This window comes from Maylandia zebra, linkage group LG20, assembly GCF_041146795.1.
Source record: "Maylandia zebra isolate NMK-2024a linkage group LG20, Mzebra_GT3a, whole genome shotgun sequence".
Taxonomy (NCBI): domain Eukaryota; kingdom Metazoa; phylum Chordata; class Actinopteri; order Cichliformes; family Cichlidae; genus Maylandia; species Maylandia zebra.
In genome coordinates this window covers 265,322-279,491 of record NC_135186.1, presented here as the reverse complement: position 1 = coordinate 279,491, position 14,170 = coordinate 265,322, and the positions used below count along the sequence as shown (strand labels likewise).

The following is a 14,170-nucleotide window of genomic DNA, read 5'->3' as shown; positions in this document are numbered from 1 at the left end:
AGAAAATAAAAAGAAATTTCAGGAACCATGCAGCCATTAGAAATAGGCAGAGTCGTGTCTTGGAATTAGCATCTTAGGCCACAGAGCTAAACTTCTAACGCTTCCTGCAGGTTCATGGATAATTCTTCAAACAAGGGCTCTAAAATTCCAGTAATCTCTTCATGAGACAGACTGCATGAGTTCAGACCCTCCTGAGACCATTATTTATTTACCAATGGTGCATGTTATAATGGTAATCAGGGACCTGTCATTCAATTGTAACAGCAGACAGTCATGTTTTGCATTGAAAGCTGTTGTTTGTGTGACCCTGTGTTCCAAAGTATTTTCACTGTCAGCGAAATTCATGTTTAAAAACGGAGTTTATTCTCGTTCATTTCACTAAACATTGTAGTGTATTTATGGTGTGAATGTCTATGTTTCTGTGCAAAGCTGATACCTTTGGCTATTTAATACTCGACGTTGCAATATGCTGGTGTTAACGAGGACACTCTATCCATTGCCTTTTTTGCACTCTGTGTTCTCAGTGGTGCTTCAACAGCAATTCAGTCTCAATCTGTTGTGCCCTGACTCTACCTGAAAGCACAGATGAGCCTAGACACAAGTGCCCAGGTCCCAGAGGCCCTGGGAATCTATCAGGGGCCTGAAAAAGCAGATTCAATCTAGCTGGACAAGCTCTCAACATCCCCTCTATTAGCCCTGCAGCGCCTGGCAACCACTGCCACAATATCAGGCCTTCGGTTTGCATGGTCACCCTAGAGAGACGATACCACTGGCAAAGTACAATACCTGAACATAAAGAAGGGTTATTCTAAAGGCCCGTGGGAATGCTGTGCCAGCACAAATGTACAGAGAGGGCACAAAGAGAGTGAGGAAAACTTGTCAAGGAGAGCCGGAAGAAGGATGACAGAGAGAAAGCGAGAGGAAGATAATCATGAAGGAGAACAGGAGAAAATAAACCGTTTAAAAGGAGTTGTGCTATAGATGCCAAAGTGCAGGTTGGTTGCTTTGCGTGTGTGTGTTCACGTGCACTCCCACATGTTTATTACCCTTGCCTCGTTTTAGATTGCCAAATCACAGCATGAGCTTTCTGCAGGTCAAAAATACATTACTGTGTTTTAAATGAAACTAAAGTCTGGGGATGAGCTTAAATTACCATTCATTAGCATCCTCTTACCGAGCCAGGTATTCCTGCTGCTGCTCCACAGTATAAGGTTTGCATGTATATGTATGGAAATTCACCTATGAAGACGAGACGTGCATGCATAAGCGCACAGCGATAAGCAAACATACATCCACATACTTGATTAATCCCCCAGCGGTGCGTAAGCCCCCACCCCGCCCCGACAAAACGAGCTCTTCACTTAAACAGCTCGCAGTATCCTTCGAAGAATTTCTCTTCGATGAATCCATCATTTTGCTTTAAAATGCAGGAAAGTAATACAACCGAAAGCATGCTCTTTGTAGCCACACCGAGTTTTAAACCCAACTCCTGGCTTTTATGTGAAAATGGAAGACCTTAGAAGAGTGAGTGACTCACATTACACTGTTCAGTAAAAGCAGTTGTTCTGGTAACTGAGAGATTTACTGACGCTCATATTTTCTCATACCCCTGGATACACAAGCTGAAGTGCACTTGGACATGTTTGCACACAAACACACACAGAGACACAGTACATCAAAAATCATTATGTTGGAGTAGAATTTCTCCTCTGTGTCAAAGCTGTGCAAGAACTCCCTGCAAGCACCACAGTATATCTGCTCCTCCGTGTATTGCATCTCTTCTTGTTGTTGTTTTTGTCTCAAGCTGACTAACGCAAGTTATTTGACAACTTGGGTGGAAAAAAGCGTGAAAGAGACAGTGGACTTTGCGCTAACTATGATGCATGAGTAGGGTAACTGAAGATGCATTTAAGCCGACACCTAATACAGTGGCTCAGGAGTAAAGATGCGGCGCGCTATGGGAATGGACACTTTCTTGGTTTGTTTGCCTTTTTTTAATGCAAAACTGCTAACACAGCGGCACAAAAGCAGCCCGATAAATTGAATTCTCCGCTTTAAATACAGAATGACACTTAGCTGCTTAATTCATCCAGGATTTACCTGCTCCGCGCCAGGCTCCCACCATAACTGACTTTCAATCCAAGGAATGTGTAATCGTGTAGTCACTATAAATCATTCATAAGTATCACTGGAGATCAGAGTGAATTCATCACAGGAGATGAGAGTGCATGTTTTAGTAGAGCATGATTTGATCTATAACTAAAATATCAAGCATGCAAAAGTGTTGAAGCTCAACCGCGATGGGTGACAGGATGATGCCATTCAGAGACTTGTTATGGTATAGACACTCGCCAACATCTGGTTACTCTTCTTTCTCTCTCTGTTTTTGTAGAAAGCCCGTTTGGCCAGGATACGAATATCCAAGACAGGAAGCTCCAATGCCTTCCTCCACAGCAAGCGTAATGGTCTCTTTAATGAAGCTCTAGAGCTCACGGTAAGACTCGCCTTTAAAGCACAGACACCTCGCTGTTGCATTGTGGTCTGACACGCTTGCATTTGTTGTGTTGTGTTGTGTTTTTAACTGACAAGACAAAAAGCCTGACCTCTGCGGTAACTAAGTCATGAGATACAAGCCCTCCTTGTCTGTTTTTTAATTACGCCAGCATCCCATCAGAGCAGCTATCTGTGGTCTCATTCTATAAGCGGCACTTCTAATGCGAGCATCTCTGAGCCCAGCTGCCCAGCTGAGGAACAAGCTTCGGGCAATGCAGCAGGAAAAGTAAACACAACTCAAGGATGTTCCATGCCTCACAAAAATGTTGCGGTTCATAAGCACTACAGTGGCCCGAGGCTGACACAGAACAAAAACAAGTGCTTCTTCCACCCGCTCGCTCACTTTCTGTGTCTCTGTTGCTTTGTCTCTCTTCAGTGGCAATGGTGGAAACCGGGATGGTACCAGCAGTGCACAAGCTGTAGCAGAAATAACGCAACTAATTTACATTCATGCCTGAATAGAAGAGGGGTGACTGCGATGCTATCTGCAGTCATGCATGTCACTCTTACACAGTGCTGTGAAGAAGGATTTGCACCCCCCCCCCTCCTGATTCCTTATCTTTTTGCATATTTGTCCCACTTGGTTGTGTTTCAGATCATCAAATAAATTTTAATATTAGACAAAGATAACACCAGTAAATATAAAATGCAAGGAAAAAAGTCATCTGTATTTGCCTCCTAAACCCAATAGCTGGTTGTTATTGTCTCTTTCTTAGTGTTGGATCATGAACTCAGTTCTTTATATGCTCTTGTGGGTTCTTTGTGTCCTCCTGGATGAACCATTAATGTGCTCTGGGAATAATTTTGGTAGACCACTCCTGGGAAAGTTCACCAGTGTTCAGAGGCGGGGAATCAAGGTCCAGTTCCGCCCTGGTGGGAGAGGCGATGACAAAAAACACACACACCACGACCTCTCCAGATCTGGAGAACCATGACATCAAGCCTGGCTGTGGTTAGTGAAATTGAAGCTTTCCAAAAATTGTGGTTAATCACAGTTAATTCATGATTTAACAAGAAATGGCAATTGCTTTTTCACACAGGGCCAGGTAAGTTCAAGTTTCCAATAACAAACGAAAACATCCTTTAAAAACTGCATTTTGTATTTACTCGCGTTACCTTTCTCTAATAGCATCGTTTGTTTGACAGTCTGAAACATGGAAGTGTAATAAATATAAATAAGGAACCAGTAAGTGGGCAAATAGCTTTTAGCAGCACTGTACATGAGTACATATGGCCCTGAATACAGCTTGCCTGCACATTTAACACTGATGGATAAATCTGCTTTACTGAAGGTTTCCTAACACTTTTCTTAAACAGTGTTAACAGAAACCAGAGCTCTGAGACGATATTTTGATATTTTTTATGACTTGATTGCCTGTAACATTTTCCTGCCTCATTAGACTGTCCTGTCCAGTTTCAAAATTTACAAAAAAAAGAAAAAATAATGAGTTAAGAAGATTATTGTTTGGGGGGGTTTTCTTACCACCTTACTACTAAACCAATCGCCAGAGGGAAAAATAAGTAATTGAAAAAAGTAATTGACTTCTCTGTTAAATAACACTGCGAGAAAACAGATAAATGAAGCTTTCATTAGGTTTTAAATATTTTCTTGTATCATCTCACATGCCAGAATGGATTTTGAAATGGCACCAATTAAAGTGCTAATAGACTGCTTATGCCTAAAGTCAGCAAAGCTAAAGATCTGTGCCAGCTCAATAATTTTAATTGCTGTCAAACATGGGTTTAATTGTACTGAGGCTATTTACCAACAGTACATACAGTACCATGCCCAGCAAAACATTGTGTTTTGTCACCCAGCGGGTCAAGCTGTTTCCACTCTACAGTATGGTGGCCACCTGGGTGGTGAGCCATAGCCGCCTCCAGACAGACTGCTGATATCGGCTTTGAGTCGCATGTATAGAGAAGGGCAGAAATAGCTCGACCTAAACACCTGTGTTTTACTGCTGTGTTAGGTACAGATAAACAGCGCGAGCACAGGTGCGCGGTGTCATCAGCGCAAGAAAGTTCCCTCTCAGCACAGAAACCTCTGCTTACACCGCCAGCCAGCCACTTAACAAACAGAAAATTACTACTACAAATCTTCCAAACATGGCGTTTCACTTGCCTCTCGGCGGTGCTGTGGAGCATGCAGGATCAGGGCAATGCTTTTTTTGGGGCTTTGTTTTTTTATAAACAGCTGAATTACAGATTCTGCTAGGAAGAAAACTGATGCAACCTATTGAAAGTCTGCATGCGAAACACCGCCGTAATTCTGACAAGTGCAATCAGAGCATTCGGCAACACACTGAAGAGAACGTCTTCCCAGGCGCAAGCTGAGGCTATTATGCAGAATAGTTTTGCCAATAAAATAAATAAATCTGTGTTTTCTGGGTAGTGGCTCTTCATACAGCATGGATAAATAGAATTCAAAATCCTTATATAGACAGAAAAACTCCAAATGCTACCTTAGAAAAAGTTGTACATGAAGAAAACAAACAGAACATTTGAACATTTATTCTCACTGTAACTAAAGAACACATAAGCAAATGAACTGCTTATCTTGCTCTCTTTACTTTGTTAAGAGATCTGCGAGTTTCCCCGAGACTCGAAAGACCGCTTATTCTCTGACTCACCTCCAAACTGCAGCACTAGAAATAGCACCTACTCGCAGACAAGTAAACACAGACACAGAAATGGGGGATATGAAAAACAAGTCATTATGAGTCGCCTGTTGCAAGGCTTCGTAACAGCACCAAAGGAGGGGAAATGTCACAATGGAAATTTTTATATCAGTTGTATATACTGTATATCTATTAGCATCGAGTTGCATCTCCATTCCAGCACAGATCAATGCGCCGGCTCAGCTGATGTTAAAAGAAATGCCTCTCTGGGTCTGAATAGTAATGTTCCACTGATTGGCATGACTGGAACCCTGACAGCAGCCTGTTCTGAGTACTGAACTATAAACACTAGTAAACTCTGTGTGTGTTCTCCCTTTGTCTTCTTCTCAAGCAACTTCCATACAAGATGAACCTTTCGGATCAGGTACTGAGGCAGCCGTTGGTCGTACACCTCCCACAGCTGATTATTGTCTCTCTGCAAAGAAGCATAGCATAACATTTATTTTTGTATTTGTGTGTGTTTCAGGGTTCCACTGAGGATGAGAAACGCTTAAGCAAGTCTACCTCTCTTTTAGAGAGCCAGCATCACCACCTGCTGCACTGCTTGGAGAAAACCACAGTGAGTGTTCTCATACTCGAGCTCTTTGTCATAATAATATCTTAGTTCCTGTTTCACAGAGCTGAGGAGGCTCTGTCTGTATACAACTCGAAATTGTGCCGTCATCTATAGATTTCTTTGTATCTGGGGTTCATTAGGTGAAAAAAACTGACAGCTTGGCGTAATGTGTAGATCGACAGTATTTTTATGTCCAAGTACTGCTAACCAAAGCGTGATATCCAGTGCTTTGTGTTGCACTTACGATACACCCTCGACATGCCTGTATGTCCGTATAGATGCGCTCTCTGTTTCACAAGCATGACTCGCACACAAGCTGTCACTATTTAAAGGAATTTGTCTGCACTCGCTTAAGTCCAGTGTAGATGTGTTCACCTGTGTTTTGCTCAGATGCGAACTGCAGCCCGCTGATAGGTCTGTATGTTCACAGCCTCCGAGTGACCCCTTTCATGTGAAAGTAGTATACATTGTTCATATGATGATGGAAAAATGATTCAGAGCTAGCCTGTGAGGCTGTAATGGGCCTTCAGAGGACATTGGCTTATATTAATTTCCTGGAGAATTTTAACCAAACCTGCCATTCGTCTTACCCTTACTGCTACTCTGACCCTAACCTAAGCCTAAACTTAAGATATAACGATTTATGTTACAGGGATCTGTTTTTTTATGGTTATATGTGGTCATATCAGATTTATGTCCCCATGACATGAGTAATACTTGGCACACACACACAGCATAGACACTCACATAAAAAATAATCACACTTTCTGAGTTATTGATCTAGGCAACAAAGCAGAAAATGTCAGGATATATGAAGCCATGTACATAGATATAAATGCTGTAAATTTCACGTGATTTTTTTATGACACCCTGTCTCGCCGTCTCCCTCCCTGTCTTGTGTCTTTGTAGAACCACGAGTTTGTGGACGAGCAGTATTACCAGCAGAGCTACCTGGAAGGCGGGCTGCAGAATTACCCGTCCCGAAGCCCCTCCCTTTCCAGTCAAGACGGTGTGACGGGGACGTGCTGCACCCGGCGAACCAAGAAGCACCACACCCCTTTACCGAACGCCAGTGCCCCAGCACACATGCAGCCTTTGACGCACACTCACACGCACCCACAAGGCTTGCAGGAGCTCAGCACCATCCACATCCAGCCTCTCAGCACCAGGTGAGATCAGGGTAACAAAAAGCCAAAGCAGTTCCATCTCATACACTTGGACCGCTCAAGTGAAACTCTTGAGATTAAGACGTCTTTTGAGATGTGCTCATTTTCCCCCGGCTAAGAGAGCAACTTGAGTGTTTTGCAGTATTTGCCTGTTACACAGAAAACAGAGTATTATAAGTATCCTCTTGAAATAGCTTCTCCTGTGCTCTGACAAGGTGTTGTATAGACACGCAAGGCTGGAAGTTGATTTTCAGTACTTCTGGTGTTTGTTTGGTCAAAGTGGTTATATTGCCTTTGTTGGGCTGTTCTGTGTGCAGCCTTTTGTTTTGTTTTTTGGTCGTTTTTTTATGATGTTTTTAACTATTTTAATTAGTTTGACTTTTTGTCCTTCTGTCTTGTTATAGTTTGGCTTTAGTTTGAGGATTTTTCTTTTTACTTTAGGGAATTATAACCAAATAACACCATTTACTGGTTCCATTTTTATAGATTTTGTTAACTTTGAAAGGGCTCTAAGCTATCACCCCACTGAAAGTTGCCATCGAAGAGGAGAGAGGAGGATTTCTCACTCTGTCCTCGGCACTAATCTTCACAAAAAGGAATATTTCTCTATGGATTGCCCTAATCCTTGCTTGTCTTTCTTAAATTTTCCTTCAGCCGCTCCAGTCTGAACATGCGCGTAGATGAGCCAGCCCCTCTGAACTGCCAGAGCAGCCAGATCACCACAGCAATCATCAGCATTCCCACGCCCCCAGTGACGACTCCGGAGGGTGACGCTCATCTGCCGGCAGGCCCCGCCCACCAAAATGTTGTGAAGGTGTCTGCACTGTGAAGACTAGAGTGCAGGCGCGTCACACAGAAAGACAGATTTAAAAGGGAAAAAAAACTCATCGAGACAGACGGAGGGACGGAAGAGGACAGAACGACGGAGGAGAGAAAGCGTTCAGTCCTGGTCTGGCCTTGGTTGAGCCTGCCCTCTGCTGGTCATGTACTGTAACGACATGGACTCCCCGTGTGGACGGAGGATGGCTTTTAGATACAGTGTCGTCATGTTAGTGGTTGGCGTACGTGTTCGTGCGAGTGAAAGAGTGAGAAACCCCTGTAGGGAGTCGTTTTAGATAAGCGGGTGAGTGAGTGAGTGTCTCCCAAGTGTCAGTGGTGAGCTCCCCGAGTAAGTCATGTGTCACTGTGCACAAAGCACCTTTTCTTATGATTTACGCTTCAGTTTGACGTTTTAGCTGGAGATGTAAGGAAACCTCAGAGGGAAACAAAGAAATAACAATAATAAGACGTAATCAACCCACCGCCTCGTCGTTTGTTTTCTCTCCATAGATAAATATGGCTCCAATCCTTTTCAGCTCCAATATTATTCCAATTTGAGTAAAATTCCAAAAAGATTCTGATGGTTTTCATATTTTCATATTTGTGAATGGGTGCGTGTGAATTTATTTTTTATTTTTGGGGGCTAGATAGAGGAATTGTGATCTTTTGGATAGAAGGTGTGTGTGCGTGTGAGCGTGTGTGTTTGTTCCTCAGCTGATTGAAAACTTGTGTTTCAGTTCTTCTGAAAGTCTCTGTGGCTCAGTATTTGGTATATTTGACTAGCTGCCACTCTGAAGGGTTCAGCACACACATTTCTGTCCAAAGTTCTCAGCTACAAGGCTTTTACACGACATGTGCCTGTTCTGCTGGAGTTTAAAGATATTTATTCGTTTTTTTCTAGCTTTCTGAATTTCTCCACGTTCCCCGTTCATTCCCACTTTTCGGCTCTTCCAGCCTGACGGACCTCAAATATCTCGATTTCCCTGATGTAGAAACCAAAAAGTCTATTTTTAATTCAAAACCATCACAATTAAAAGCACAAGGCGTTCGCTGAGAATTTCTGACACAAATCTGTCCTGAGCCTGGGATCTTTGTGAATATTGTTAATAGAATATTTTGTAATATTTGACCATTGTTTGGCAGAACCAGTGAAGCTGTCCTCTCGTTCTCTCTCTTTGCCTCACTCTGTCTTTCTCTCTGCGCTCTCTGCATTTCTCTCGCTCTCGTTGTTGTCCCGTTGTATCCCTTCCTCCTGTGTGAACAACAGTATGCTTTCAGTAGTCTTTCTAGCCGTCGACGTTTTTTCTCCCCCAAACTCAGCGGGCATTTTTTTTGAAGTTGTTGAGTATATGTACTCTATGTGGTTAGGAAACTTGGTGTTTGTACCTTTTGTCCTCCTTGGTGTTTCAGATGATTTATTTACTTTATCTTCTGGAAAAATTAAAGCAGGGAAGTCTGTTGTAATGGTGACCACAGAGACACGAGGACACTGGATGAGCATCAACAGATGTCTGTCACCAAAAAAAAAAAAGTGTTGTTCTGTCTGTTCCCTTGAAGACCGATATGTATTATTTCTCATCTAATCCCATCAAAGTTGAGCTTTGTAACTCTGGATTATGACTTTTTTAAAAATCTTGAATGTCATTTTTGGGTTCAGCGACCCCAAAGAGAAGTCTGTCTTCGTGTGGATTTTCACCAAAAGAGGAAAGAGCAGACCAACCACCCGCTTTGCTCCGTGTAGATAAAACGAAACGGTGATAAAGAGCACAAGGAGCGAGCCAGCGTTTCACCAGTGTAAGCCAAGATCTTATTTCAAAGGCAGTATTTGAAATCGTCTACAGCCTCATTTACAGAACCTTGGGGATGCCGTATAAAATATAAATTACTCAAAAGGCAATGATTTCCAAAGAATTTAAATTGTATTTTTAACTGAAACTAGTACAAAGACAACACACTTTTATGACAATTTTAATTTGATGCCACCCACACATTTCATTAAAGTAAGAGGACAGCTGTGCTGCATACACTCTCTCTTTCTCTAAAATTGTAAATGCATATGAGAAATATTCATTTATGAAGTTTTGTTTTTCCATCCTTTTCTTTGTTCATGATATGAGCTTCTCGTTTGAGCCTCCTTTGTTTTATAAGTGTGAAAGATCCAGACTGCAGACGAGTCATTTTAGTACCGCCTGATGAAGTTCAACCCGAGCATCAGAATGGGGAAGAAATGCCATTTAAGTGATTTTGAATGTGCCATGGGTGTTGGTGACAGGCAGGATGGTCTGAGTATTTCAGAAACTGCTGGGATTTTTCCACACATCCCAGAAAAAAGAGAAAATATGATGACTCAAATAACCACTCGTTCTGTCAACTAAAAACAGGAAACGCAGGCTCTGAAACACAGGGGCTCACCAAAATTGGAGTTCAGGCTGGTGGTGGTGGTGTAGTGGTATGGAGAGTATTTTCTCGGCACCTTGTGTTCGAACAGCCCAGCCTACCTGAGTGTTGTTGCTGACCGTGTCCATCCCTTTACAACCACAGCGTGTCCATGTTCTGATAGCTGCCTTTAGCCACATCACAAAGCTCAAACTGTCTCAAAGCTGGTTCCTCGAACATGACCGTGAGTTCACTGTACTCAAATGATCTCCACAGTCATCAAATCTCAATCCAGTAAACTCCTTTGAGCTGTGTGCTGCTGATGTGGAGCTGACAAATCTGCAGCAACTGCCAGATGCATGATGTCAATGTGGACCAAACTGTGCAGCTATTAGAGGTGATTTTAAGCACATCAAGTTGTACAGGGAGTGCAGAATTATTAGGCAAGTTGTATTTTTGAGGAATAATGTTATTATTGAACAACAACCATGTTCTCAATGAACCCAAAAAACTCATTAATATCAAAGCTGAATGTTTTTGGAAGTAGTTTTTAGTTTGTTTTTAGTTTGAGCTATTTTAGGGGGATATCTGTGTGTGCAGGTGACTATTACTGTGCATAATTATTAGGCAACTTAACAAAAAACAAATATATACCCATTTCAATTATTTATTTTTACCAGTGAAACCAATATAACAGCTCCACATTCACAAATATACATTTCTGACATTCAAAAACAAAAACAAATCAGCGACCAATATAGCCACCTTTCTTTGCAAGGACACTCAAAAGCCTGCCATCCATGGATTCTGTCAGTGTTTTGATCTGTTCACCATCAACATTGCGTGCAGCAGCAACCACAGCCTCCCAGACACTGTTCAGAGAGGTGTACTGTTTTCCCTCCTTGTAAATCTCACATTTGATGATGGACCACAGGTTCTCAATGGGGTTCAGATCAGGTGAACAAGGAGGCCATGTCATTAGTTTTTCTTCTTTTATACCCTTTCTTGCCAGCCACGCTGTGGAGTACTTGGACGCGTGTGATGGAGCATTGTCCTGCATGAAAATCATGTTTTTCTTGAAGGATGCAGACTTCTTCCTGTACCACTGCTTGAAGAAGGTGTCTTCCAGAAACTGGCAGTAGGACTGGGAGTTGAGCTTGACTCCATCCTCAACCCGAAAAGGCCCCACAAGCTCATCTTTGATGATACCAGCCCAAACCAGTACTCCACCTCCACCTTGCTGGCGTCGGACTGGAGCTCTCTGCCCTTTACCAATCCAGCCACGGGCCCATCCATCTGGCCCATCAAGACTCACTCTCATTTCATCAGTCCATAAAACCTTAGAAAAACCAGTCTTGAGATATTTCTTGGCCCAGTCTTGACGTTTCAGCTTGTGTGTCTTGTTCAGTGGTGGTCGTCTTTCAGCCTTTCTTACCTTGGCCATGTCTCTGAGTATTGCACACCTTGTGCTTTTGGGCACTCCAGTGATGTTGCAGCTCTGAAATATGGCCAAACTGGTGGCAAGTGGCATCTTGGCAGCTGCACGCTTGACTTTTCTCAGTTCGTGGGCAGTTATTTGGCGCCTTGGTTTTTCCACACGCTTCTTGCGACCCTGTTGACTATTTTGAATGAAACGCTTGATTGTTCGATGATCACGCTTCAGAAGCTTTGCAATTTTGAGACTGCTGCATCCCTCTGCAAGATATCTCACTATTTTTGACTTTTCTGAGCCTGTCAAGTCCTTCTTTTGACCCATTTTGCCAAAGGAAAGGACGTTGCCTAATAATTATGCACACCTGATATAGGGTGTTGATGTCATTAGACCACACCCCTTCTCATTACAGAGATGCACATCACCTAATATGCTTAATTGGTAGTAGGCTTTCGAGCCTATACAGCTTGGAGTAAGACAACATGCATGAAGAGGATGATGTGGACAAAATACTCATTTGCCTAATAATTCTGCACTCCCTGTAGTTGTTGTTTTCTGTTTTTAAAGTGACCATTTTATATTGTTTTTATGGTCCTCGTTAAAAGAGCTTACTAGCTTTTTATGACTCTTTTAAATGTATTTTGTAACATCAATCATGAAATCGTCAAAAGATTTTTTTTTTTTTGTGATTCAGAGGCAGAACGGTGGCGTGGTGGTTCTGAGTCCACCATGAGGCCAGGGTGTTTCTGTGTGGAGTTTGCATGTTCTCCCTGTGTTTGTTTGGGTTCTCTCTGGGTGCTCTGGCTTGATCCAAATGTCCAAAAACGTGGGGTTAGTTTTATTGGAAACTCTAAATTGCACATAGGCGCGAATGGTTGTCTGTGTTAGCCTTGCAGCGTGTCCAGGGTGTACCCTGCCTCTCGCCCTAAGACAGCCGGGATAGGCTCCAGCAACCCTGAAAAAGGATAAGCAGGAATGGGTGATGAAATCATCAAAATGTTGTTTTTGTTATTTAGAAATATATTCTTCTTCTTGTTGTCCTAACGTCCTTGGGCATAGTGAACTCTGGCACATCTTTACTCTGAAACACTCTTCGAACTCGTGACACATTCAAACTAAACTAATTAGTTGTGTTTTGTTGCCTGATCCCCAAATTCCTTCATTTCAAAACCTCTCGTGTTGCCTTTGTATTACTTTCAATTAAATATAGATATTAAACGAAGAACAAGGAATTGCATTGTATTTGATAATTTGCACAGCATTCTGACGTTGTTGGAAATTGAGTTGTAATAACGTGTTTGCTCACATGTAGCTGATGATGACTTTGCTGTAGACGTAGACTGTTTAAAACTACTGCCAAATAGCAGCAAATATTACAAACCTTTAAAAAATATATATATATCTAAGCATCTTAAGATGAAGACATCTGAAAAGCTTAAGCAGTTTAACATATACATTTGTACGAAGCCTTAGAAAACATATCATAAGCCATCAGGTGGAGATATAACATACTGGTACAATACCAGTGCATCAGGTCCCTTGATTCTGTGCTTTAGTTCTGATCTTGAAGATAGCATCAACCCCTCAAAAAGCTGAACCTATTCTGCCACGTTGGAACAGGATGTGTTTTATCTCTGATATTCCTAGCAGTGACTTAGTGCTGTCACTGGTAGTTTAGTACTGTACACAAGAACAACCGCATAGAGGCAGTATTAGTGTTTAGTTAAACTGTGTGCAAAATTTACATGGGGTTAAAAAAACATAAAAGCACAGACAGAGCTTTTTTCAGTGTTCTTTAAAAAGTGGGGTTAGAGACAGTGTCTTTATATTTACAGCAAAAAGTCTGACATTTAGAATCTGTTAAATCTAGAACGAGGGTGTGACAGGTGTCGGCAGAAGCGAGGCTCCCTGCTTTTTTTTTTTATTTCAATTTTTTGCTAAAGACGGCGGTTCATTTCCTGCTTCCCTGTTTCACAACAGGTTGTTTTGTGTCAGCTGCTCTTACAAAATGACACAGTTTGAAATATATGTAAACATATATTCTGCTCAAGGTGTCAAAAGATTTCATTTTTCTTTTACAAACAACTAAAACAGGTCTGTTGTTGTGTTCGTCTCTCTTTCTCTGTTATGTATCCTCCTTTGATTGTCCTTTTTTTCTGGGCTCAGTTTTCCTCTTACTCTTTGCTTTGCCCTCCTATGCCACCTGTCGTTGTTGAGACTACTGCTGTGCGTAACTTGTCAGGTGTTGGATATTATTTATGACCTTGTCTTGTGTCCCAACTGTGAAACGCCTGATAAAACATCTATATCTGCCACTAATACATAATCTCTGGGCTCCCTTATTCACCCACCTTTAAATCAATGCTTTCAAGTGTGTACATTTTTACCATAGATTCGGCGTCTCTTCCAATAGTGCAGTCCTTTTGACCCAAGTGTTCATGTCAAAATATTCAACCTTAAGTCTCGCAATTTTGGGGGGGGAACATCCTGGGATGAACAGGAAGATCGTGTTCCGAAACAAAAGAGCTAGGTAACAGAGGAGGAAATGAGGTCTATTGGAGCCTGCACACGGGTCAGCAGCATAACT

The 14,170-nt window shown here is 42.1% G+C and overlaps 1 protein-coding gene across 4 annotated transcripts in view; it reads left to right on the top strand.

Annotated features, from left to right (window-relative positions):
• kcnd3 (potassium voltage-gated channel, Shal-related subfamily, member 3) overlaps window positions 1–14,033 on the top strand; it is a 120,984-nt gene extending 106,951 nt beyond the window's left edge. For 3 of the 4 annotated variants that reach the window (XM_004558892.3, XM_076878853.1, XM_076878854.1), the window contains exons 5-9: window positions 2,393–2,494; window positions 5,566–5,598; window positions 5,701–5,793; window positions 6,700–6,959; window positions 7,611–14,033. In XM_004558892.3, the coding sequence (XP_004558949.1) occupies window positions 2,393–2,494; window positions 5,566–5,598; window positions 5,701–5,793; window positions 6,700–6,959; window positions 7,611–7,785 (663 nt within the window). In that variant the 3' untranslated portion in view covers window positions 7,786–14,033. The remainder of the gene's footprint in view (window positions 1–2,392; window positions 2,495–5,565; window positions 5,599–5,700; window positions 5,794–6,699; window positions 6,960–7,610) is intronic. The other variant, XM_004558896.3, reaches the window with a different exon arrangement.
• The last annotated feature ends 137 nt before the right edge of the window (window positions 14,034–14,170 follow it).